At 55.7% G+C, this 26,729-nt stretch overlaps 1 protein-coding gene across 1 annotated transcript; it reads right to left on the reverse strand.

Annotated features, from left to right (window-relative positions):
* ADGRD2 (adhesion G protein-coupled receptor D2) lies at positions 1-26,080 on the reverse strand. The gene is made up of 26 exons (XM_065928739.1): positions 26,045-26,080; positions 25,434-25,497; positions 24,882-25,094; positions 23,919-24,560; positions 23,428-23,526; positions 22,988-23,073; positions 22,447-22,728; positions 21,150-21,261; positions 20,288-20,422; positions 19,448-19,571; positions 18,721-18,826; positions 12,255-12,310; positions 11,591-11,717; positions 10,082-10,185; positions 9,721-9,823; positions 9,281-9,434; positions 8,582-8,715; positions 8,379-8,494; positions 7,413-7,533; positions 3,213-3,254; positions 3,024-3,077; positions 2,831-2,888; positions 1,791-1,899; positions 1,479-1,605; positions 646-941; positions 1-208 (listed from the first exon to the last, which is right to left on the reverse strand). Exons 1-26 carry the CDS (start codon positions 26,078-26,080, stop codon positions 1-3), a joined length of 3,708 nt encoding a protein of 1,235 aa, XP_065784811.1.
* Positions 26,081-26,729: the final 649 nt, after the last annotated feature.

A 26,729-nucleotide genomic window follows, 5' to 3' on the forward strand; every position in this document is an offset into this window, starting at 1 on the left:
TCATGGACGGAAAGCTGGGGACAGAGCTGTGGGACCTGGCGGGGTAAGCGGGCGCTCCAGGGCCGGGGGGTCCCCTGGCAGGAGGGAGAGGCTGAAGCCCTGGGAGTGGGTGATGGTCCGCACGCAGGTCGGCAGGGCCCCCAGGTGGGCTTGCAGAGGTCCGCAGGTGGCGCTGGCAGGAAAGTCCCCATGCACTGTGTCTAGAAACCTGCGAGGAAAGTGTCCCCTGTGCGCTGGGCTGGCGGAGAACCAAGATGGGGACCCACCCTTCCAAGATGGGAGACGGCGGGGAACTGAGGCAGGGAGGAGACTCTGGGTGGGATTCTGGCCTGAGTGACCCTGGCAGTCTGTCTCAGCCTCTCTCCGAGCCTCAGTTTCTCCCTCTGGAGAACCCCTGCAATGCCGGGGTGCGGGGTGTGTGTCTGGGGGTGGTGCCCAGGCGCTTTCGGGAGGGGCGGGGGCAGGCCTGGGAGGGAAACACAGCAAGCAGCCTTCACTTCCCTGCACTTCTTGCTCGGGCCACCTGAGTGGGTCGCGTGGTGGGGTGGGGGGCCCTAGGGCATCTGGAGGGCGGTGCGGGATGGGGGTCCCTCCGAGGCCGAGGTGGAAGCGGCTCCGTTGCTACGAGGGGCCTTAGCAACGCACCCATTCAGCGGAGACAAAGGCGCTGTCACTTGAGCGCAGAGGCGCCTCTGCGGCTCTCTCGTTCCCACAGACGCTGCGCCTGCGGGGGCGGGTGCTGGGGGGCTGGGAGCCGAGGTGTGTAGCGGGGTGATGGGCGGGGAGGGTGGGGGGGTGCATTTCTGCCCACTCGGCACGCCCCCCACCTGCAGGACGCCTGCGCCCTCCCGGCAGGCCTGCAGGGGGCGCCTCCAGCCCATTTTGCAGAAGGGGAAGCTGAGACACGGAAGGACTGGGACATCCGCCTGGACGCAGGTCGGCTGGGAGTTGGGGGTCATACAGGCCTAGGCTCAGATGTGCCTAGGCTTACCCCCACGAGACTGCTGCTGCCTCAGTGTCCTCGTCTGTGGAGCTGGGGGCCTGACCCCTGCTTCGTCAAGGGCTCCGCTCTGTGCCCCAGCGTTCGGAGCTGCACAGTGGGAGGGTGACCGCACCCGTTTTCCCCAGTCACCTCATGAAAGGAGCCACCAGATGCCCAGGTTTAGCACATAGCCCAGCCCCGCTGAGAGCTCCATAGGCAGGCCTCTGGCCCTGGCTGGAAAGCATCCCGAGCTTTCGGAGGCTGGGCAGTGCTGAGTCGGCCCCCCAGAGGCTTGTCTCCAGTTCAAGACTGTGGGAACTCGGGCTCAGAGAGGCTGCCAGAGTCCACGGTCCCCGGGGGCCTCCCTCGGGCCAGGCTGAGCGCTCCTGGAGCAGGCAGCCCTGGCCCTGCCCTGCTAACTACAGGCCCCCACCCCCGACCCCATCACGTCCCCATCAGCTGTCCAGTGGGGAAACTGAGGCCTTGGGGAAAGCACTTGCTCCTCGTTGGGTTTGGAAGAAGTCTCAGACCACCGCGCATCTGGCCAGAGCGCCGAGAGCGGGTGAGGTGGGGAGGCTGCACAGAGGAAGGTAGGCCCGTGGATCCCTGCCGTCCCGGCAGCACTGGCCGGGGAAGGGGTCCCAAAGTTACTGCCTAAGAAAGCCTCTCCCCAGAGCACTGACCGAGCCCCCCCGGCGCTAGCGGGGGAATTTTAGGCACCAACAAGGAGCAGAGTGAGACAGGAAGAGCCGCTCAAATTGTGGGAGGCCGGGTGGGGTTGCTTCTCAAATCACTTCCATTTCCGCACAGTGGGGCTGAGGGAGTGTCCGGGCGCCGAGGGGAAAGGGGGACGTTGCCCTCCCCACCTGGGGTGTGGGAGCCGTACCCGAAGCCTTGAATGCTGTCAGCTCCACTGCCTGGGGACAGAGCAGGTCCGTCAGAGGGTGGCCCCCCTCTCCTGCTCCTCTGGCTCTGGGGGCCCTTGGCTACCTGGGCAATGACTTCTCCACCCCCGGGGGCCTTGGCATTCAGGTTCTGCCAGCTGCTCCCAGCGCCTTTCAGTCTGGTAATTGAAGGAGGCGGCCCCCTGGGTCCCCAGGAGAAGCCCCCACCCCAGCCCCACGCTGGTCCCTGTGGTTTCCCTAACCTTCCGGTCACACCTGCCAGCCCCTTGATAGAGCCCTGCCACCCCTGACCCAGCCTCACCGGCCTCTCGGGTTCTGCAATGGAGGAGAAGGTTGTGGGCATCCTGGGGCCATGGGTTCCTAGAAGGGGGAAGACACTTGAGCAGGTGAACTTGTAGGAAACTGAGGCACGAGGCTGTCTCTCTCTGCTCCCCTACCCTGAACAGGGACCTCATTTATTTACAAAAAAAAACTCTTAAGAATCCACTCAAAAATTTACCTCGTAGATTAGCGCTGAAGAAACTAGGACCCAGAGAGAGAAAGTAACTTGCCCAAAGGCACACAGCAGGAAAAGCAGGAGCTCGAATACAAATTCCTGGCCTGACCTGAAGTCACTCAACCCATGCCCTGTCTCAGGGCGCCGAACCCCATCCATCTGCCTGCCTTCAGGAACCCCCTACACCTCTCCTGCATGGAGACCCAGGGAGGGTGGCTCCAGCGAGCTCCGCCTCTGGGCTGGGCACCAGGGACCACTGTTGCCTGGTGGTGGGGGTGGGAGGAGGAAAGGAGCCTCTGATAAGCCATCCCAGGTCCTACAGTCACAGAATTCCCCGGGCCTGTCTCCTTGTCTTTCCGATGCTTGGCCTGAGCACTGGGGAGACTGGGGCACTGGGGAGACTGGGGCAGCGGGTGGCACTTGGACTGGAATGGGGTGTGTTCTCACCTCTAAGAGCCCGGGGTCTCTGGGGTGGAGCCAAGACTCTGGGGTCGTCCCTGGCCACCTGCCAGGGACATGAGGGTCTAGAGTGGAACCCTGGGCCCATGGGACTGGAGCGAGCCTGAAAGGAAGGGGCATCAGCGCTGGGATCCCTGCCAGAGGTGGGGCCTCCCACCCCTCTGTCCCCAGGCCGGCCCACCGTGAATGCCTCTGCTGCCTTCTTCTCAGCCATCCTCTGCAGGGCGCTCCGGACCTGGAGGATGGGGCAGGGGCAGGGCTGGGACCCTTCTCCGACCCCCATGGGCCGGGTGCAGAGCCCCCTACAAGTAAGCCCTACCTGCCCCCACCCACATCCCACCCTGGCAGCAGCCAACGTCTCCTGACTTACCTCTCCGTTGTAGGCGGCATAGACCAGGAAGATGTACGGCCCCTGGGGACAGACCCAGGGTGAGGGTGGGTGACCTCCTGGGAGGCCCCCATCTCCCACTGCCTGGCCTGGCACCACAGCACAGACAGCCCCAGAGACATTTAGAGACACTGGCCAGTGAACACAAGTCCTGCCCTGCCCACCAACCCGCGATGAGGAGTGGGCAGTTGTGGCATTCCATGGCAAAGAGAACCAGGAGGGCCTGGCCCTGCCGGATCCCATGCCTTCAATCTCGGGTCACCAGGCAGCCTCTCTGCCCTCTATCCCTCCACACCCCACCCCCCTGACTTGCTCTGTCCTCACGGCCTTGCCTCCTGAAGCTCCAAGGCTAAATGAGGTTCAGAGACAGAGATCTCACTGCATTCTGATTGTTCAGTTCAGTTCAGTCACTCAGTCGTGTCCTACTCTTTGCAACCCCATGGACTGCAGCATGCCAGGCCTCCCTGTCCATCCCCAACTCTCGGAGTTTACCCAAACTCATATCCATTGAGTGAGTGATGCCATCCAACCATCTCATCCTCTGTCATCCCCTTCTCCTCCCGCCTTCAATCTTTCCCAGCATCAGGGTCTTTTCCAGTGAGTCAGCTCTTCGCATCAGGTGACCAAAGTACTGGAGTTTCAGCATCAGTCCTCCCAATGAACATTCAGGACTGATTTCTTTTCGGATGGACTGGTTGGATCTCCTCGCGGTACAAGGAACTCTCAAGAGTCTTCTCCAACACCACAGTTCAAAAGCATCAGTTCTTCGGCACTCAGCTTTCCACTAGCTGAATGCCTCTCTGAGCCTCTGTTTCTTATCTGGGAAGTCGGGATGCGGCCAGGACTTGCCTCCTCTGTGTGTGAACTCCGAGTCATAGCTGGCTCCTCCCCACACACTCAAGGACTACAACGCCATGGCCCCTCACCAAGCACCAGCGTGCTTGACCCTCACAGCAGCTCCATGGTGGGGGCTGGAGGGAGGCTCATTCTCCCCATTTGATGGAGAGGGTCCTGGGGCTGGGGGTGGGGACAGAGCAATGTGTCCCAGGCCTAAGTGTGGGCCTCCACCCGCAGGTGGCTGGTGGAGCTTAGGACTCCCTCACCTTCCACCTGGATGATGCAAAAGGCAACAGTTCCTCCCCTGAGGCTCAGACAAGAGGATACAGGTGAGGGGATGTGGGTTCCCTGAGGCCCTCTAGCTTCCCAGGACTGAGAACTGGAGCCCCAGGGCCCTACTAGTCTCCGTGGCTCCCAGGCACCAACTGGGTCGCTACCAGCCCTAACGCTGCCCCTAAGCCAGACCCTGGGGGCTCCCAGCCCCACATACTGGCCCGTGCTCTCCACACAGCGCCCCCCATCCCGTCTCCTTTGACTCAGTCCTTGTGCTAAGTCGCTTTGTGAGCCCATGGACTGTAGCCCATCAGGCTCCTCTGTCCACGGGATTCTCCAGGCAAGAATACTGGAGTGGGTTGCCATGCCCTCCTCCAGGGAATCTTCCCAACCCAGGGATCTCCTGCATTGGCAGGTGGGTTCTTTGCCACTAGGGCCACCTCCTCACACCCAAACAAATTCACTCCAATCCAACCACACCAGCAAACTGTCCAACATCCTCCAAGGCCGGGGTGGAAGTCTGAGTTCCTCACACCAGCTCTGGGGACCCTGCGTGGTCTGGCCCCCATGTTCCCTCCTTCCCCATTTCTCACCAGCTCCCCTGACCCCATGTTTCCCTCCATCTGATCTCACTGTGCTCCCCTAACTTAAAACTTTATTCCCCTCTCTCCATGCAGCATTCAGGCATTCACTGAGCACCACGCCTCCAGGGAATGCCCACTCTGCCTCCTGATTCGCTCTCGACTAACCCCCTTGCACCACTCAGTCTCAATCACACCACACTGCAGTGTATGGCTTTGGTGTCTGTCTGCGCCCCCCAGGCTGAGACCTCCAGGGTGGATTCTTCGATCCTGTGCCCCACCACGGTCTCAGCATGCAGCCCAGCTCAGGCACGGGGGGGCGCCGGGGAAGAACTTGCTGAATGGCTGAGTCAAACCATCTTGCACCAGGTTATGCTTTGCCCTTTGCAAATGTCATCTCAATGGAACCCAACAGTGATCCGATGAGGTGGAGATTATGATTCCCTTTATACAGACGTAGAAACTGAGGCCTGTCTCCGCTTGTCTAGGCCTCTCAACAAGACCCTCAGACAGGGAAGGTGTGAGCCCCAACCCGTCACAGGACTGAGGCTTTGCTCTTCCCGCACAAAACCTGGCAGAGAGGCCAGATGGAAACAAACCACCCCCAAGAGCAAATAATGAGTCCTGGCAGATTTCAATCCCTTCAGCCCCAGCCCTGCTCCCTGGTTACTTGGGGCAGGTCCTGCCCAGCTTATGCCCCAAGACAGAGTGAGAAAGCGATGAGGCTGGAGGTTGAGCGGGGAGAGAACGGTATGGAGCAACAGCAGGTATGATGGAAGAGAGAGGAGAGGGAAAGGCTGGGCCTGGGTAGGGAAGCATCCAGGAAGGACTCAGAGAACGTGGCTCTGAGCTGACTTGGGAGCTGCCCTGAGATAGTCACGGGAACATCCAAGTGGGCTCAGGTCTCATGCCTTCTGACCCCTCATGAGGCAGCCTTTCTCCTCTCCTTTCACCAGACCTGAAGGTCTGAGGCTGGCTTGGGGGCGGGCGGCAAGAAGGGTGACCCTCAGAGAGAGGGAGAGGCAGGGGAAGGGACCAAGAGACAGGGGGTTAGAGCCAAGAGAAGGGGAGATGTAGAAAGAGATCCAGGAAGAGGCAGGTGAGACCCACACCAGAGGAGAAGGGGACAGGGAGAGGGGTCTGTGACAGAGACCGAGCCTGAGAGACAGAGGAGGAATCCCAGGGAAAACTCAGAGATGAAGTAAATGAGACACCGAGAGAGGAAGGGACCTGCCCTGAGAGGGAGGCGGAGAGGTCCATGAGGGGGGCTCTGGCCCTGCGGCTGCAGGTGTGCCCACCCGAGGGTCATGGGCAGGGATGGAGCTGGAGTAGTTGCCATAGCAACAGGAGGCTGGTACCCGCCCCCAACCCCCACCCCTGCCCGCCACTCTGAGGCAGGGCGCAGAGACCTGGGGTCTCTCTGCTAAGTGGGCCGAGCTGGGATTCCAGCCCGTGGAGCTCTGGGAGTGCAGGGCTTGGAAGAAGGGCTTCTCCGTGTCCGTCTGTGTCCCCGGCTGCTCAGCCGCACCACGTCTGCGGGAGCCATGCTTCTTTGGGAAGAGCGTGGGAACCCCAGGATTTCTTCATTCTCCCAGCCCCACCCCGGGCACGACCTCCATCCTTCCTGAGCTGTCTGCTGCTTCCCCACCACCTCTGTTCTTTCCTCTCTCCATTCCCACGCCTCTTGGCAGAGGGTGGCGAGTCCCCAGGGCCCAGGGGGAGACGATACCATGGACCAGGACCCTGGAGCACTTGGTGCGGACCACAGGAAAAGGTGCTGGGGGTGCCAGGGAGGCCGAGGGGCCGGGTGGGCCCGCCTGGACGGACCTCCCTCCCAGCACTCACTCAGTCCCTGGGTTGCGGCTGTTTGTGTCCACGCCCGAGTCCCCCACAGATCTGCAGACCTCCTGAGGACAGGCTGCCTAGTCCGCCCCACTTCTGTGGCTCCAGGCCACGCGACCAGGAGGGCACACAGGAGGATTCCTGCGGTCCCATCGTGCTGCTTCCTTTACATGGGTCATGTTCTTCCAACCAACACCTTTTCTAAACTGCTGTTTTCGCCAGTGGAGTAGCTCATGCTGCCCCACAGTAGGCCACCTGCAGACCCCAAAGGGAGAGGCCCCTGGCGTCCTGCACCCCCCCCCCCTTAGCTTCCTGCCAAGGCCTGAAGTGGCTTGAGCACAGCCTGGAGGCTGGGACTTCTGCTGTGCCCTCGAGCATCAGGACGCCAGGCATCTTAGCCACCCCCTTCTGGGACTGAGAAACTGAGACAGCTCAGTTTCCTCAGCTGTCTAATGGGCCACAAAATCCTCCCTGAGTTTCTGCTCTTTGATTGGAAGTTTGACCCAGTCCCCTCTCGCCCGCCCTCCCCCCGGCAGTGTCCCCACTGCCTTGGTGACAACCACGAGAGAGAGGACACTCCCTCCCCAGGCCCCTGGCCAGCCCACCACGCCCGCGGAGCTCCAGTGTGTGGCCCAGGGCCCGGAGGTACCTGCAGGGAATTGAGGGCCACGGCGGCGTAGGCCCAGGCAGGGCTGAGGTGCACCAGCAAGCCCACCAGCCAAGTCAGGCCCAGGACAGGCAGCAGGACCAACACCGGCTTCACCGTGGCCCTGCAGGACAGAGGCGGGGCTGGGGGAGGCCAGGGGCGGGGGGGGGGGTTCCCTACAGGGTTCTGGGGAGGGCAGTCCCCGGCAAGCATATGGAGAGCGGCTGGAGCAGCAGACCCGGGACCAAGGCTCAGGACTTGGGTGTAGCTGGAAAGCTCAGACACCCAGAGTGGCAGGGAGTGGGGGTGCTGGAGCTAGGAAGGTGGGGTCCCAGGTCCAAGCCTGGCTCATCCCCAGCCTGGCTCAAGGGAAGGGAGTGGCAGCTGTCCAGGGGGAGGGCTGAGGCCTGGACAGTGGGTCCAGGGGGCATGGATCTGGAAGGGCTTCCTCTTCCCCCTCCTCAAGTCCCCCGGGGGGCGACCATGCTTTTCAAGGCCCCTTTGGCTTGGGTTGCCCTTCCCTTGGCAGAGGGTAGAGTGGCCAAGAGGAAGGCCTGCTGTGTGGGGAGGTGGCCCCTCCAGCAGGATATGGTCCCATAGAGTGATGGGGTTCTGGCAGGGGTAGAGACCTAGACTCTCACTCTGAACCTGAACTTCTAGGGACTGCCTCATTTAGGGGTCCCCTCCACTTGACTCCACCAGAGACAGTGCCTTCTGTGGATGGTGAATCCCCAGGACAGTGACTGGTGTCTACACCGCCCCTCATGTACACACAGGCTCCACCATTACCATCTACACATCCACACGCATGAGCACGTGTGCACACACAGCACGGACACGTTGCACACACACACCCATCTATAGCTTTGCACACATGAGCGCACATGGCCACACATACGCCCACCCTGGACTCACGCATGCTCACACCTGGCTCCCCCACTTTCTGACTCCCCCAGGCTGGGGTCTCACCACATCTGGATCCTGAGCTGCTGCTGCATGCAGGGCTGCGGGCTCAGCATGCGGGCGCGGTGGCGGGCACTGGATACGGTGACAATCACCACGCGGACCAGGATGCAGGTGTTGGCCTGGAGATCTGGTGTCAGAGAGCAAAAGGGGCTCCCCCTCCCCCGACCCATCCCTCCCCGGCAGGAACCCCGGGCCTCTCCGCTCACGGTCAGCACGAAGAGCACGGGCCCCACAAAGGCCCAGATGGCGTCTGTGTGCACGTTGAGCCAGCAGTGCCCAGTGGCCACGTAGTCATGCGGGGACACGGCCAGGGTGATGGCCACGATGACCACAGGCACACCTAGGGGGAGAAGAAGTGACCTCGGGACCACGCCACCCACTGTGTCCTCCCTGGGAGCCAGCCCCCGTCCAGAGCTGCAGCCCCCAGCCACCCCACAATAGCAGGTGTAATGGTGGCACAGGGCAATCCAGGGAGTGGGGTTGGGTGGGCTTGATACTTGTGGGTGGCATTGGAGCCCTGAGCATTTGGGAAGTGGAAGAGCTGAGACAGAGTCGAGGCCTTAGGGCTGAGAATCAGCAGAGTTGGAGGCTGGTGACTGGCATGGGCTTAGCTGGGGCTTAGCTGGGGCTTAGCTCCCAGATTAGGGAGGCGGTGCTGGAGGCTAGGAGCTGAGATGGTCGAAGTGGAGGAGGATTAAGAACTGGAGTTGGGTAGAGTTGGAGGTTGATGGAGCTGAGTTTGTGTCAAGACATGGGTGCTGGGCGCCGGGTGGTGCTGGGTGTTGGTGGAGGAGGTGAGTGTGGCACGGTGGTGGGTATGGGGCGGCGGGTATTGGGCATAACGGAGGCCATGCAAGGCACAGTTGAGGGGAACAGAACATGAATGAGGAGCAGAGGGACCTCACCCCAGCCCGTGGCATAGTAGAGCGGCATCCGAGGGCCCGGGCGCATGCTCACGGCCACCACCTTGCTCCACAGCAGCAGCCCCTCCACCAGCATCCAGAAGAAGGCGGCCAGAAAGAGAAGGTGCATCACAGCTGTGACGGCCACGCAGGCCACCTGGACGGGAGGGTGGGCGATCCCCACCGAGGCCAGTTATGGGTGCAGTCCGCCCTGGGTCCCCTGTCCACGCCTGGCATTGCCAACCCAAAGCAGTCTGAGTAGGTGAGGTCCCCGGGTAGCGCCCCGGGTCCGGCTCCAACATTCAGTTTTTCTCTTTAGGCCTTACTCCTCCCTGGAAAGGGAGCCGGGTGCAGACCTGGGACGGGGTCGGGGGCAACCCAGAGAAGGCAGGTGTTTTCCCAGCCGCCCCTGAGCCCACCAGCACCCCCTGCTGGTTGCCCACCTTGCTGGCCTTTGCCCACTCGCTGGCCATGAGGAAGCCCTCGGCGGAGGCCAGGGAGAAGGTGAGGTTCTTGTGGACCATGGCCCGCTCTGACCTGGGGACCCTGGACAGACAGCGGAGGTGTTAACGGGGACACCACCACCAGCCCCCACCCCCACCAGCCCCAGCCTCGCCCGCATCCGGGTGAACTGGCTGATGAAGGCAGAGAGGGCGGCTCCGCAGGGGCCCACAGCCCCAGGGGAGGGCCCCGGACCGGGGTCTACCTGGACCAAGGGCGGACGCCCTCCCAAGGAGGGATGTGGAGGCTGGCAAGGGGCGGGGTGGGCCCAGGGTGCCACAGCGGGTGGTGAGCCTGCCTTACCCAGCCGCCAGGAAGAGCAGGAAGGTGGTGGAGAGGGTACAGAAGGACACACCACAGCCCACAAACGAGAGCGTCCTCAGCAGTGACTCCTCCTCAGGGCCTCTCTGGAGGAGGGACAGAGACCCCGGAGGGCAGGAGCCCGCCACCACCCTGCGCTGCCGGCACCAGGCCTCACCCGCCCCCGCCGGCAACTCCCAGGACAACACCCACCGCCCCATACCCACCCCCAACCCCCAGGCCGGCACACAGCAGGCACTTAATAATGAGCATTTGCATGTGCTCCCCTGCTGGCTCTCCCTGAACGGGGGCCCGGCTTTCACTGATTTCTCAGCACTGGACGGGAAGTGGCCGACACACCCGTGGGGAGGAGACGGCATGTGATGACCACCTGCCGAGGCGGGAGTACAGAGCTGGCATGAATTACTTACGATGTGTCAAAGGTCCACGCTCTGTTTTTACAGGAAAACTGCATCAGATGGCATGTTTCTCTAGTGTGCTCCCCAACACGCCAAGTGACCCCAGCATTCCTGGGCTCAGGCCCACCTCACTCAACCTCTTGGTGAGTGACCACTGAGTCCCTTTCTGGCTCCAGCCAGCCCACCTCGCTTGGCCTCCTCCTGGAATTTGGCTTCCCCCACCCCCAGTCTGTAAACGCTGGTACCTATCAGAGGCCTGCTGTGGCCGAAGCCCCTTTTACTTCTAACTGCATCTCAGCCATGGCTTTACCTACCAGCTCTTGTTTCCAGCTGAGACCCCTCCTGCCGTGAGCACTAGGCCACAGGACCCACGGCCCCCAGACCTGTGGTCCCCCAAATCTGTTGCCCACCTGAGCCTTCTCGGAAACGAGTCCCTCATCTTCTAGTGGCCCTGGACCCCGCTGCCCTCAGCCCAGTCTCTGGATCTCCCCACTGCTCCCTGGTCCAGGGTCCCTCCCTTCTTCTAGGCTCCTCACCACTTTCCCCTATCACCACCCCAGCCTCACTCCTGGCACAGCGGGCTCCCTTGTGCAAAGACAATGCCTGCTTCACTCCCTTCCACACATCCTCTGCAACAGGACCACCATCCCAGCACGTGAGCCTGGCATTCCAGGTCTGTGTGATCTGACCCAGGCCCACCTTGCCCACCGCCACCCCCCACCATGGATATTGCACTGAAAGCCCCAGACTCATCGCAGTTCTAGAACGTAACTCGTCTGCCATTTCCAGCCTCCTTGTGCCTCCCTGGTGGCTCAGCTGGTAAACAATCCGCCTGCAATGCAGGAGACCTGAGTTCCTGGGTTGGGAAGATCCCCTGGAGAAGGGAAAGGCTACCAACTGAGTATTCTGGCCTGGAGAATTCCATGGACTGTATAGTCCAGGGGTCGCAAAGAGTCGGACACAACTGAGTGACTTTGACTCTGCCTTTGCTCAGGAGGCCCTCTGCTTGGCACACCTTTCTGTTCAACTCTTGTTCACCCTTTAAAACTGGGTCCTGACATCACCTTCCCTTGCACCCCTCCCCAGCACTCACCTGGACGTCATTCACCTGCAACAGGACGGCAAAGTTGGTGCTGTGGTTGCAGAAGCAAGCGGTTGAGCCCTGGTACAGGGCAGTCACGGAGCAGCCAGTGGTGGCCCAGGAGCCCCCTGAGTCTGGGCTTGGGGTGAGTAGGGGACGGAGGGCTCTTGAGATGGGCTGCACATGGGGGTGGGGGCAGGGTCCCCCACAAACCCTGGGGTCTCTCAGTGCCCTGCCTCTATCCAGTTATGTGACCTTGGGCAAGTCACTGCTCCTCCCTGGGTCTCTATTTCCCATCTGTGAAATGGGAGGATGGGGCTGAAACCAGTGATCAGTATTAACTGCATTAATTACTAAGCAACAGTGATTGATCTTCATTCCCTGGCTTGGGATATATCATCAACTCTAACACCCATTCCACAGATGAGTCTCTCCCTACTCTAAGTCTATAGAGTAGGCTTACATAGCTCCTATGACAGGGAGCTCAGTACCTCCTGAGTAACAGGCTCTTCTGCCCCAGTTTGTCCCCAGCTGAGTGGGGCCTGGAACCACCCCCACAAGGAAGTTGATGAATGGAGGCCGAAAACCCACTTGAGTCCTGCCTCATCCTCAAGTGGAATGGATGTCTTTGTTTGTTTGGTTTTTAATGCCTTATTTAAAGAACTTGGAAACTCACCTGATACTGAAGTTCCAGAAAGCACAGACAGGCTCCACCAGTTTCGGAGGGAAGGCCTAAGGGCAGCCAACAAGGACAAGGCAGGTATGTGACCGCACGTGGGCAAGGAGAGAGATCAGTAGATGCAGGGAGATGTGGAGACCTCCTGTGTTTGAGGGGCTGGGGGTTGCCTTGTATAAATCATGCATGCAGTGGTTGGAGAAAAATGCTAGTGGGAAGGCACAAAGAAGGTGAAGTGAGTAGAGTTGCAGGCTGGCATTATGGTTAACATCAAAATCCTAGGAATGAACTAAATGTCCATCCTTTGGGGATTCCGTAAAAGAGCTCCCGGAAGTACTGTGAGTTTAGCAAGGCTGCAGGATACAGTATCATTATATAGAAATCAATTGCATTACTATAAGCTTATATGAACAATTTAAAGTTGAATTAAGAAAACAATACCACTTACAAAAACATCAAAACTCTCTACTACTTAGCAGTGCATACATGCTCAGTTATTAAGTCATGTCCTACTCTTTGTGACCCCATGGACTGCAGAACTCAGGTTCCTCTGTCCATGGATTTCCCAGGCAAGAATACTAGAGTGGGTTACCATTTCCTCCTCCAGGGGATATTCCTGACCCAGGCATGGAACCTACGTCTCCTGCATTTGCAGGCAGATACTTTACTGCTGAGCCACCTGGGAAGCCCATACTACTTAGAAGTATATCTAACAAAAAACCTTCAAGACCTGTACACTGACAACTAGATATCACTGCTGAGAAAAATGCAAGAAAATCTAAATAAACGCAGCGATATACCTTGATCAAGGACTGGAAGACTCATTGTTAAGATGCTAGTTCATCATCTTATTTCAATTTGGGAGATTTGATGCAATCCCAATCAAAATCCCAGTAGGTTTTTCCATAGACATTAACAAGCTGATTCTAAAAAAAGTTTTTTTGGCTGTGCCACATGGCATGCAGGATCTTACTTCCCTGACCAGTGATCACCTATGCCCTCTGCAGTGGAAGTGCGGATTCTTCACCACTGCCAGGAAAGTCCCCTGATTCTAAAAGGTATACAGCAACGTGAAGACCCTAGGCCAGCCAAAGCAGTTTTGAAAAGGAAGTATAAAGTTGGAGGACTTACATTAACTGATTTCAAGGCTTACCATACAGATACATTAATCAGGACATAGAGGATTAGTGTATAGATCTAGGGAATAGAATAGAGAGTTCAGAAATAGACTTACACATATATGGACAATTGATTTTCAAAAAGGTGACAGGATAATTCAAGGGAGAAAGAATAACCTTTTCAACAAATGGTGTTGTAATGGGATATGGCAAAATATGTCTATATGGAAAAATATGAAGTTCAACCCCTACCCAACAAAATATGCATAAATGAATTGAAATAAAGCTATAAATGTAAAGGCTAAAATGAAAAACTCCTTTGAGAATATCTTTGTGACCTTGGGATAGGCAAGTCTTCCTAGACATGATGCAAAATGCATAAACCATGCAGAAGAAAAATTGATAAACTGGACTTCATCATATTTAAAACTTAACTTATCCTTCAAAAACACTGTTAAGAAAAGCAATCCACAGACTAGGAGATATTATGTACAAACCATATAGCTCACAAAATACTTGTATCCAAAATATATAAAGAATTCTTACAATTCAATAGTAATACAAATAATTTAAAAATTGAGGAAGAACAAAGCTGGAGGCATCATACTCACTGATTTCAAACAATATTACAAAGATACAGAAACTAAACAGTATGAGATTGGCATAAAAACAGACATACAGATCAATGGGACAGAATAGAGAGCTCAGAAATAAGCCTCTGTGTGTATGGTCAATTAATTTATGACAAAGGAGGCATGAATATATAATGGGGAAAGAACAGTCTCCTCAATAAATGATGTTGGGAAAATTGGACAGCCGTAGGCATAAGACTACCCACTCCAGGATTCTTGTGCTTCCCTGGTGGCTCAGCTGGTAAAGAATCCGCCCGCAATGCGGGAGACCTGGGTTCGATCCCTGGGTTGGGAAGATTCCCTGGAAAAGGGAAAGGCTACCCACTCCAGTATTCTCGCCTGGAGAATTCCATGGACTGTACAGTCTAAGGGGTCACGACTGAGCGACTTTTACTTCACTTCAGGCAAAAGAATAAAACTTGGCTACTGTCTTATACTATACACAAAAATCAACTCAACACTGAACTAGGCTTGAATTTAAGACCATAAAACTACTAGAAAAAAACATAGGTGGTAAGCTCCTTGGCATAGCAAAAATATTTAAAAGCCAAAACTACGCAGTTAAACACAGGCAGAAGACATACAGACAGCCAATGAGTACATGAAAAGATGCTCAACATCATCAATCATAAGGAAAATGCAAAACTACAGTGAGATATTACCTCACGTCTGTTAAGGTGGCTATTACCAAAAACACAGGAAATAACATGTTGGCGAGGAAATGGAGAAAAGGGAGCACTCATACCCTGTTGGTGAGAATGTACATTGGTGCAGTCACTATGAAAACAGCACAGTGGTTCCTCCAAAAATTAAAAATGAAACTACCTTATGGGCCAGCAATTCCACTCCTATATATATCCAAAGAAAATGAAGATACTAACTCAGAAATGATATATGACACTGCTTATTTGGGTGGGTAAGCAACAAGGACCCACTGTACAGCACATGAAACTCTGTTCAATGTTACGTGGCAGCCTGGATGGGAGGGGAGTTTGGGGGACAATGGATGCATGTGTATGTATGGCTGAGCCCCCTCGCTGTTCTCCTTAAACTATCACAACATTGTTAACCAGCTACACCTCAATACAAAATGAAGTTTTCTTAAAAAGAAAATGTATTAATATATGCACCTCCATGTTCACTGCAGCATTATTTTCTAAAGCAAAGATATGGAAACAACCTGTGTCCATTGATGAATGAAAGAATAAAGAAACTGTGGTGTGTGTGTGTGTATATATATATATATATACATACACACATAAATATATATATAGTGGTGTGTGTATATATATATGTGTGTGTGTGTATATATATATATAGGCTTCCCTGAAAGCTCAGCTGATAAAGAATCTTCCTGTAATGCGGGAGGCCTGGGTTTGATCCTTGGATGGGGAAGATCCCCTGGAGGTGGGCATGGCAACCCACTCCAGTATTCTTTCCTGGAGAATCCCCATGGACAGAGGAGCCTGGCAGGCTACAGTCTATAGGGTCACACAGAGTTGGATATGACTAAAGTGACTTAGCATGCACGCATGCATATATAAAAATATAAAACAAAATATTCAGTTCAGTTCAGTCACTTAGTTGTGTCCAACTCTTTGTGACCCCAGGGACTGTGGTATGCCAGGCTTCCCTGTCCATCATCAACTCCTGGAGCTGACTCAAACTCATGTCCACCAAGTTGGTGATGCCATTCAACCATCTCATCCTCTGTCGTCCCTTTCTCCCGCTTTCAATCTTTCCCAGCATCAGGGTCTTTTCAAATGAGTCAGTTCTTTGCCCCAGGTAGTCAAAGTACTGGAGTTTCAGCCTCAACATCAGTCCTTCCAATGAACATTCAGGACTGATTTCCTTTAGGATGGACTGGTTGGATCTCCTTGCAATCCAAGGGACTCTCAAGATTCTTTTCCAATCCCACGGTTCAAAAGCATCAATTCTTCAGCGCTCAGCTTTCTTCATAGTCCAAATCTCACATCCATACATGACTACTGGGAAAATCAAAGCTTTGACTAGATGGACCTTTGTTGGCAAAATAATGTCCCTGCTTTTTAATATGCTGTCTGGATTGGTTATAACTTTTCTTCCAAGGAGCAAGCATCTTTTATTTCATGGCTGCAGACACCATCTGCAGTGATTTTGGAGTCCAAAAAAATAGTCTCTCACTGTTTGCATTGTTTCCCCATCTATTTGCCATGAAGTGATGGGACCAGATGCCATGATCTTAGTTTTCTGAATATTGAGTTTTAAGCCCACTTTTCCTCTCTCCTCTTTCACTTTCATCAAGAGGCTCTTTAGTTCTTTCTTCGCTTTCTGCCATAAGGGTGGTGTCATCTGCATATCTGAGGTTATTGATATTTCTCCCAGCAATCTTGATTCCAACTTGTGCTTCAGCCATCCCAGCTTTTCTCATGCTGTACTCTGCATATAAGTTAAATAAGCAGAGTGACAATATACAGCCTTGACGTACTCCTTTCCTGATTTGGAACCAGTCTGTTGTTCCATGTTCAGTTCTAACTGTTGCTTCTTGACCTGCATACAGATTTCTCAGGGGGCAGGTAAGGTGGTCTGGTATTCCTACCTCTTTCAGAATTTTCCACAGTTTGTTGTGATCCACACAGGGAAAGACTTTGGTGTAGTCAATTAAGCAGAAGTAGATGTTTTTTCTGGAACTCTCTTGCTTATTCTTTGTCTTTTTGCATTTCTTTTTCTCAGGGGTAGTCTTGATCACTGCCTCCTGTACAATATCACAAACCTTCACCCATAATTCTTCAGGCACTCTGTCTATCAGATCTAATCCCTTGAATCTATTTGTCACTTCCACTGTATAATCGTAAGGGTTTTGATTTAGGTCATACCTGCACACATACATATATAAAACAGAATATTTTTCAGCCATAAAAAGAATGAAATCTTGCCATTTGAAACAATGTGATGGACCTTGAGGCCATTATATTAAGTGAAATAAGTCAGAGAAAGATAAATACCTTATGATCTCACTTATATGGGGACTCTATAAAAAAAGTCAGGCTCATAAAATGCAGAGAACAGACTGGTTGCCAGTGCAGGTGGGGCAAGGGCAGGGAGAAAAGTGTGAAGGGAGTACAACAACAAAATTAAGAGAGAGAGGATCCATGTGGTTTGCATGGAGAAATGTCAGTAATCAGAAAAGGAAATAGCAGGCTAATGTAAACATTTAAAAAAAAAAAGAATATTTCCTATATTTTAAAAAGCCCAATGACATCTCAAAATTTTTTAATTAAAAAATGAATGAAAACTGAGAAAAAAATTTCAACTTATATTTAACAGAGGAAGATACATGAATGCCTGATAAGTGTATAAAATGATGCTCAAAATCATTGATCTTCAAGGAATTGCAACTTAGAACCACAATGAGATGTCAATACAAAACCATTATAATGAACAAGCAAAAACATAGATGATACTCAAAACCAATATCTGAGCAAAAGAAGTCAGACTTACAGTACACATTATATGTTTCCTTTTATATGACACTTTAGGAAAGACAGACAATCTAGAGTCACAGAAAGCAAAGCAGTGATTTCCTGGGTCAGAGTGGGGAAGGCTGACGGGGAAGGAGCTTGAAGTCTTTGGGAAAGGTGGACAAGCTGTGTATCTTGACTGGGGGCAGTAGCACATGAGTATATACACTGGTCAAAACTGATCACATTGTACACTTAAAATGGATGGTTTAGTATATGTAGATTTATGTACTTTAATCTGATTTTTTAAGAAGTCTTGAGCTGATATACAAAAGACATAAGCTGTGGTATATGAGTGTATTTGTGTGTGTGTGTGTGTGTGTGTGTGTGTGTGTGTGTGTGTGTGTGTGTGTGTGTGTGTGTGTGTGTGTGTGGGCACATGTGTCCAGGATTGGTGGTTTTGGGGAAAGCAGACTCTGACTTTCCTTAGAATGCTTAGAAATGCTCTAAAGCTTCAAAAGCAAGAAGGAATTTGTGTTTTAGATGTAATGAATTAAATGACATATCCTGCTGATATTTCCATGTCAGTTTATAGCAAAATACCCCATTCCTTACATAACCTCAGCTGACATTCTATTGTGTAGCTCTACAAGGCTTTTTTGTTGGGGAAGGGGGCGCAGTGCGTGGCATGCAGGATCTTAGTTCCCCAACCCGGGATGAAATCTGTGCCTCCTGAAGTGGAAGTTCTGAGTCTCAGACGCTGGACATCTGGGAAAGTCCCTACAAGGCCTTTAAAGTAGTCCCCTGTTGATGGACATTCAGGTTACTTTCATGCTTACAAAGCACACGGCAAGGTGAGGCTCTCACATCTCCTTATGTGATCTGATGAGAACCACCAGTTTTTTGAGCCATGAAGAACTATAACAAAATCCCAGCTCTGCCACTTAAACAAACATGATAACAAAATCCCAGCTCTGCACCAGGCACACTAGCTTCCCTAAGCTCATGTTTGTGGACTGGGCAGTTGGAAGATTAAACGAACATAGCTTATTGAAGGCATCTGCCATAAAGTAAGCATGCAATGCATTACTTCCCTTCCCCCTCTCTCAAAGACAATGGGATGGCTTGTGGACGTGTATTTTTCTTGAACAGTTTTAGACCTTGGATCTCCAGTGAACAAATACTGGGATGTGTGTGGGGGGGGAGGGGGTGGGGGTGGGCACCAAACCAGGATAACTGTCCCAGGTGGCTGTTTCCCAGAAGCACCGCACAGTACCTGGGTCTGGTGTTGCAGATGAAAGGTCACAGCTGTGTTGGCCTCCCCAGTTTCATCCCACACCTCAGAGGAGATTATGGCTGACCCCACCTGGGTGCTTAGGAATCTGTGGGGAGAAAGGGAGATTTTAAGGGCACCAGGTGTCTGTAGGGGAGAGGTCACACGTCACTGAGGTCATCAAAGATGATACCCCTAAGTCCAAAGAAACATTAGCAAAAGTCCTGTGCGGGGAATTAGGGCACCTGGCTTCCATTCTTGCTGGTAATTTGGCTGCCCTGGTGGCTCTGATGGTAAAGAATCTGCCTGCGATTCTTTACACTCCCGCATTTGAACCCTGGGTCAGGAAGATCCCCTGGAGGAGGAAATGGCAACCCACTCCAATATTCTTGCCTGGAAAATTCCATGGACAGAGGAGCCTGATGCGCTACAGTCCACAGGGTCGCAAAGAGTCAAGACATGACTGAGCGACTAACATTTCATTTTCTATTCCCTCCCTGAGACTCAGTTCTGGAGCTGGGACCCCAGACAGGAGTCGAGCCATGTTCCCACCAGCACATCTTTGAGAGGCCCAGAAATCTGTGTGTCTCAGGGCTGAGCAGGTTTGGCCATGGGCTGCCAAGGGCAGATTTGCCCACCACAGTGGGGGTGGGTTCTGGGAGGGGATGGAGGCCTGGCCTTCCCTGGGGAGGAGATCCAGGCCCTCGGCAGCCTACTGGGTGGGACTCACCTCTGCATTCTGCTTGTTTCTTCAGGACTGTCTGGAGCCCGTGGCTCTTGGCCAGGGGCCCCCAGGGTGTGCTGGAAGACACTCGAGCTGAACCAGCTGTGGATCACGGTGACTCCAGAGAGGCCTGGATGAACAGGAGGAGGCCTGAGACCCACCCATTGACTGAGCAGGCACCACAGGTCGGTCCCAAGGGAAAAGTTCTGCCCACTTTACAAATAGGGAAACCGAGGCCCACAGAGGTTAAATGACCTCCCAGAGATCACACACTAGAGAAGTGGGCAGAGCCAGAATTTCAACCGGCCGTAGTTGACGTGCTTAAGCTGACAGCTCCACAGCCCTTTGCCGCTTATCCTAATCCTCCACCCCAGGTGGAGTTTGGGGTTTGAGGGGAGGAGACCAAGTGAACACCTACTGTGGGGTGGGTGTTTAAGCTCCTAACAATCCAGTGCTGCTGCTGAGGCTGCTAAGTCACTTCAGTCATGTCCGACTCTCTGCGACCCCATAGACGGCAGCCCACCAGGCTCCCCTGTCCCTGGGATTCTCCAGGCAAGAACACTGGAGTGGGTTGCCATTTCCTTCTCCAATGCATGAAAGTGAAAAGTGAAAGTGAAGTCGCTCCGTCGTCTCCGACTCTTAAAAACCCCATGGACTGCAGCCTACCAGGCTTCTCCGTCCATGGGATTCTCCAGGACAATCCAATGAGGCGAGTACTAATCTTACAGATGGGGAAACAGTTCTGAAAGCTGAGGTGACTTATTCACAATAGTAGAGCTAGGAACTTTAATGGTTGAGATTTGACCCAGAGCCCTGAGGGTCCCACCACCCGTCCCCCTCGCCCACCTTTCCCGAGGAGCCGCCTCACTTCAGCAGCGGGGATGCGGATGTGGCCGGGCCCCTCTGGATGCCCGCCAGGCACCGTGAACACGTAGCCCTCTGTGCTGGCCTCCTTCAGGCGTAGGCGCCGCACCTCCAGGCCTGGGGTCAAACGGGGCTGAGTGGCTGGACCTCAGGAGGGAGGTCTTCAAGCTGGGCTGGCCCAGCTGGCAGGGTCTGCTTACCCTGTCCCTGCCACTCATCCAGGAGGCCACCATTCCTGCTCAGAGAGGCTCAGCAGCTTGCCCGAGGTAAATCTGACATTTCCAAGTCCAGGGGGACAGGGGGACTGAGAAGGGGGAGCTGCTGGGGGGCAGATCCTGAATATCAGTGAGCCGCCAGAAACCAGTGGGCCCCTGAAAGACCCAAGTTTTGCCTGACGTTCCACTGCCAGTGCTTCCCCACTCAATCTGTAATACAAACATTCACTGAGTCTGGTCCTGAGATGCAGAAATGACTCAGGAACAGCCCTGGCACTCAGGGAGCTTCAGGCTGAATCATATTAATAGCCACAGAAGCAACAAAAGATAAGTTCAAAACACCAGGGTAACAGAGGAGGGAGGAACTGACTATTGGGAGAGAGCTAAAACTGGGGAAGTCTTCCTAGCAGGGCTGACACTCGAGCAGGGTTCTGAAGGATGTATAGGAGCTTGCTAGGAGGTCAAGAAAGAGAGTATTCTGGATGGAGGACACAGCATGGACCAGGGCAGAAACAGAAAGGAGAATCGGAGGGAGTCGGAGAACTCCCAGTGATCAGCGCTGAGGAAGATGTCTGAGCCCAGGTCCCACCCGCAGCCCAGTTGTGTGGGACAGGTTGGGGCAGGCTCACCAGCATGGTGGTACTGGAGGTGCATTCGAGGCCGCTCAGAGGTCAGCATGGAGTTCAGCAGGGGTGCCAGGCGCTGCACGCTTGCCACCAAGGCCATGGGTCCGCCAACCGCCTGGGAAGAGGCCACAGCTGAGCCCCTCTCACGCTCCACACCCCACTGCCGCCTGCCCTGACCGCTGGGGTTAACACATTCTCACGGATCTGGGAGGTGGCCCGCCTGCTTCAGACCCTCAGAGGCTCTACCTGAGGGCGTCCAGGATCAAGTCCTGGATCCTTAGCCTGACATTTGAGGCCCTGCCTGATGAACCTTCTCCGGCTTCTCCAACCCAGTCCTGAGCCACATGTCCTCGACTCAAGCTGGAGGCCTCACAGTGCTCTCTGCCTGCTGGGAGGTTGTTTGCCAATGGGGCACACTCAGAGGGCAGAGCCACGCCTTTTGCTTCTTTGGTCTGACAGGTGCTCAAGTTTTAGCTTCTAAAAGAAAGCCATGGGGTTGCGGGGGGGTGGTGTCGGTGGGTGGTGCTGGTGAGGACAGAGCAGGGATGGGGATCATGCATGCTTGGGACCCCTCCTCTGTGCTGGGCAAGTCACCTGATTTACACCTACTCCTGTCCATTGCCTAAGCAAGCCAGGTATGATCATCCCCATTTTCCAGGGAAGAAAACTGAGATTCAGAGTCCAATTTGCCCCAGTCTGCCACAGTGTTTCAGATCCCCAGTAAAATGTGGGGTTACACCCTCCCCAGGGTGGGGAGCACCACCTGGAGAGGTGAACATCCCACAGAATCAGCCTCCTGGGTTGTGCCATCCCCACCCCACCCTCAAACTCAGGTTTCGGTTCTGAGGTCACAGGGGACCATGCCTGCCTCTGAAGCCCCAGAGGTCTCAAGGCGATGTTCATGACCCTGTATTTTCTCCCTTCTTTGAGCTGATGATACCCAGGTCTACAGCCGCTTCTGCCACGACGAGACTTCCAACACCCTCATCATCTGTCTCTTCTATTCTCCATGGCCGAACGCTTAGTATAGTGGATCTCCCACATAAGGTGGTCAGTGATTGTTGGGTATGGGAGGCCCTTGTTGACTAGTGGCTCTTAATTTTTAATTGCAGAAGCTGTTGTTCAAGAGCAGTTGTTTGTGGAAGTTCAACTTATAAAACAGATAAACGAGAAACTTCTCCAGATGGATGGCAAGATGGAGCTCGGAGATGGGTGCTGACTTGCCCACGGCTACACAAATGGGTGGCAAGGTAGGAACCAGAGCCCAGGCCCCTGTGGCACCCAGCCCTGCCAGCCTCACCTCACTGACTGACAGCCACGCACCAGCCAGCGGCTCCTCCAGGACCAGGCTGGCCACAGACATGACGGCCTGGCCCAGCTGCTCCCAGGGCCCTGTCGTGGGCTCTGGATCCCACGTCCCAAGGGCGGCCACTCTTTTCAGAAAGCGCAGGACAGCCAGCAGTGCTGCTGGCCCCAGTGGAGCTGCCTCCTTTGCCAGGACTCCCTCCAGGATGCTCAGGAAGCTGGCGGCCTCGGTCAGGGACAGGTCTCCGTGGGCTTCAGAGAGAGGGTCAGGAAGGAGCTGTGGGGCAGAGGAGCCGCTGATGGCGGGTCTGGGGTCACAAGGGGGATCCCACCCCCCCGCCAGGGCCAAATGCTTGGTCTCTGCCCGTCTTCTTGGTGGGTAGGATCTAACTACTCATGAGCCCCCAGCTCTCAGAGTGCATGGGTACGTGAACAACCTTAATTCCCGCACACACACATTAGGTGGGTGTCCCCTTTCCAGGTGAGGACACTGAAGCTCGCGGGGGGCACCCAAAGTGCCCCTGGGAGGGGCTCACCACGATAGCGTTGGCCAAGGCATTGACTCGGCTGATAACATCCTGGCCGGGCCACGACTGGGCGTCCTGCAGCCGCCGGTACTTCTCTGCAAAGCAGTGGATGCCAGACTGAGCCCTGGGCAACCTCCTCCCCAGAGGAGCCCCATCCACCCTATGCCGCTTGCAGGGGCTGGGCACACTGATGGCGGTGTGTCTGGAGACTTAGGTGTCCTGGATGGGGAAACTGAGGTACAGAATGGCAAAACCACCTGCTTGAGGCGAATCCCACAATCCGGCATTCTCCCCCAGGTCAGAATGGCCCCATTTATCTGTGGTCTAGACTCCACCGAGGCCCCAGGATGCTGAGAAGATTCCCAATTCCCAGGCTGTGCCAACTGCTCCTCCCTCAGCATACACTGGTCCATACCCAGCGTCCCCTTCAACAGAGCCGGACGGCGCACCTGTCCGGTAGCAGCAGAGGAAGGGCAGCGGCTGCAGGCAGAGCAAAGAGCCCTCGGTGTGGGCTCCTGGGTCCCACGTAGGGCACTCCTCTGAGGGCACTGGCCAGGGCGGGAGAAGTGTCAGGGCCGCCGCCTGGCTCCCCACCGTCTCCGCGACCTATAGCCCATTCGGGCCTTGAAGGCACCGGCACGCCTGAGGGGGCACCAGGACGCGCGATCCTGGAGTTAGGGGGCGACGTGGGAACCGGAGAGAGGAGCGCTGCAACCAGCCCTGGGCGGAGCAAGGCGGCCGCGGGGTTGGGGCCGGGAAGCGAGTCCCTCCAGGCTGCTATGACTAGGTACTAGGTAATGGGGGCCTGGAGAGGGCGTGGCCGGACTTGGGTGTGGCTCGGTTGGCAGAGGTGGGCTGGGTCTGGTAGGGAAGCCAGGAGATTGTGGGTGGAGCCAAAGGTGGGCGGGGCCTGGCAGGCAGGAGGCGGGGCAGGCCGTACCCGGACAGAGAAGCCGCACCCACACCGGCGGCAGCAGCGAGGGTGTGACGTCCAGGGCGCCCAGGTCCCAGCGGAAAAGCAGGCCGCTGGGGGGCGGTGCGCAGGCCCGTGCCCGGAGCATTTGCGCGGGGCTCAGCTCGCGGTCCCACAGGTGGAAGTCGGTGAGGTTGCCGCTGAAGGCGTCGCGCGCTGAGAAGCCGCCGCCCAGAGAGTCCTGGTCCTGGCCCAGCACGAGGATGCCGCCAGGTGGCAGCGGGTGGCCGGCGCCCAGGCCCCGCGCCCCAGCGCGTCGCCGCCCGTCGGCGAACAGCGACCAGCGCCCGCCGAGCTGCTCCCACGTGGCGCACACGTGGTGCCAGCGGCCGTCCGCGCGGAAGGCAGCGCGGAAGGGCGCGTGATGCCCGCGCACCACGAGTGCCGCGTGCACTGCGCCGCCCGGCTCGGTGAAGGCTCGCAGCTGCAGCGCGTTGGCCAGCGTGGGCACAGCCAGCGAGAAGAGTGCTGCCGGGTCGGACGAGGTGGCATCCCACTGCACGTGCGCGCAAGCTGTCAGCTCCCCCAGCGCGGGCAGAGGCGTCCGAAGTCGAGCAGCCCGGTCCGCGGATCTCTCCCCGAACATCAGTGCGGCTGTGGTGCGCGCGCCTGCAGGGATACGCAGGCCTCCGCCTCAGTTTCCCCACCTGCACACACCGTCCCGCCTCTGACAGCCCATTGTCACATCTGCAAAGCCCGCCCCCTTAAGCTTCGGGTGCCTCCCTCCCTCGGGAAGGAAGAAATGGGGACTCCAGTACCCCTAACCCAGGGGTAAACCCTCTACTCTCAGTCCAGGACAAGAGAATCTGAAATTGCCACTCGACTTCCTCTGGGCTCAAACCACAAAGACTGTCACAAAATGCTGCTATCTCGAGGTCACCAAAGCCCCCTCCCCCAGCCCCCACTTTTCAAGCCCCAGCCCAAACTCACGCCTCTGCGGGGGTCTTCGCAGAGGGGCTTCTCTTTGGCCCACCCAGATGGGGTCAGGCAGCCGTGCAGCGAGGAGCCCATCTGGGGGTGGCAGTACCAGGTGGCCCAACCGCTGCTCACAGGACTCTTGGGCCTGCCACCAGCTCAGCCGCTGCCCTGGGAACTTGCACACCTCGTCTGCAGTCTCTACTACCTCTCCAGGGGCCACTGGAGCTGCTGGGTGGGAGAAGGGTCTATGGGGGAGAAGTGTGTGGGCATCTGACCCTTGCCGGGTGAGTGGGGTGGCAGAGCCAAGGACATTGGGCTTGGAGACATTTGGGGCTGGAGGGGGCTGAACCCTGGCTATGCTAGCAAGTTTTGTCCCCTTGCTGGGTCTGTTGTGTCATCTGACGTGTAGTGGTAGGAATGACATGGACAGGAGTGATGCTTTCAGCCCAGGGCTTGATCTAGTGGGGCTGAACTAGACTGCGCATCCTTCTTCCTTTGCATTCCAGGCCAGTGTGGCTGAGCTGGGGGAGAGGAGAGCCTCTCTGGGGCATCCCTCATACCAACCTGTGACCCAAGGATTCCTTGATTCACCTGGAGAGTTGGAAGGGGTCCCAGAGAGACTCCTTATCTGAGAGAGAAGACAGGTGGGGTCTGAGTCAGATCCCCACACCCATATATGCTGTTATTGAATGTCTACTATGTGCTCCAGCGGGGTACAGTGGAGGTTGCAGGCCCTGCAGTCAGACCTGGATTCACCCAGAGTGTAATCTTAGGCAGGTCACTTCATTGCCCTGAGCCTGTTCCTAGCATCTGAAGTGAAAGTGAAAGTGTTAGTCGCTTAGTCGTGTACAGTTCTTTGTGACACTATGGACCTGCCAGGCTCCTCTGTCCATGGAATTCTCCAGGCAAGAATACTGGAGTGGGTTGCCCCCTTCTCCAGGGGATCTTTCCAACCCAGGGATCAAACCTGAGTCTCCTGCATTGCATGTGGATTCTGAACCACCAGGGAAGCCCTAGCATCTAGTGGATGCTTTATTCTAGTTCTGTGCCAGGGACTTAGCTTGTGTAACCTTTGCAGTTACCTCATGATGTGAGGTGGCCACTTGGAACCCTAGCAGCTTTGGGTTCCCTTGGCCTCCTCCCCTCCACCCCCTGCCTCCCAGAGGTTCGGGTACCAGGAAGGCTAGGAGGCAGTAGCACCAGGGGGCCATTCTGGATCCAGCAGGAGGAGCAGGCAAGGAACAGCAGAGATCACGGATGTGGCCGGTGTAGACTGAGGCAGGAAAAATGCACAGGAAGGCAGCTCAGTGTCCCACCTTGCGGTGCTACCCACTCTGCCATCCTGCCCCTTGTTTGGCTCCCAGACCCCACTGGGCTGGAAGCCCAGGATGGGATGGCCCACGCAGGGAGGATGACATTTACTTGCACAAAAGGGATGGTCTCCAGGAGCCTCTTCCAGGACTGCAGCTGGGAAACACTGTAGCCCTGGTGAGTTGGTGGGGAGGAGGGTGGGGACAGCAACAGCCCACTGGCCAGAGAGGGACGAAACCAAGAGCAGGGTCTCCTGAGGTGGGGGGTGGGGTGGGAGAGTGAGCCCCCGACCCTGTAGGTCTCCTTGTGTTCTTTGCGCTTCTCAGCCTGGCATTCAAGGCTCTGTTGCAATCAGGCTTCTGCTGAGCTCTCTGGCCTCATCATTTCCCCACACAACTACCCTTCCCTTGCTCCCCACACTGCTCCCGTTTCCCCAGGCCGCATCCGTTCTCCAGACCTTTGGCCACGCTGTCCCTCCTTCCCAGACTGGTCTCCCACCCCCTCGGAGGCACTGCCTACACATCAGCTTGCCATCACTCCATCCACCCA

The sequence above is a fragment of the Muntiacus reevesi genome, chromosome 3 (genome assembly GCF_963930625.1).
Source record: "Muntiacus reevesi chromosome 3, mMunRee1.1, whole genome shotgun sequence".
Classification (NCBI taxonomy): domain Eukaryota; kingdom Metazoa; phylum Chordata; class Mammalia; order Artiodactyla; family Cervidae; genus Muntiacus; species Muntiacus reevesi.

Coding starts and splice junctions, on each gene's coding strand:
- ADGRD2 (XM_065928739.1), bottom strand. CDS start 26,080: ATGGCCCCCTGGTGCTACTGCCTCCTAGCCTTCCTG. Junction 9,824..10,081: donor CTGCTCTTCCTGGCGGCTGG/GTAAGGCAGGCT, acceptor CTGTCTGTCCAG/GGTCCCCAGGTCAGAGCGGG. Junction 1,900..2,830: donor GAGACCCCGGGCTCTTAGAG/GTGAGAACACAC, acceptor CTCTGTCCCCAG/GCAGTGGAGCTGACAGCATT.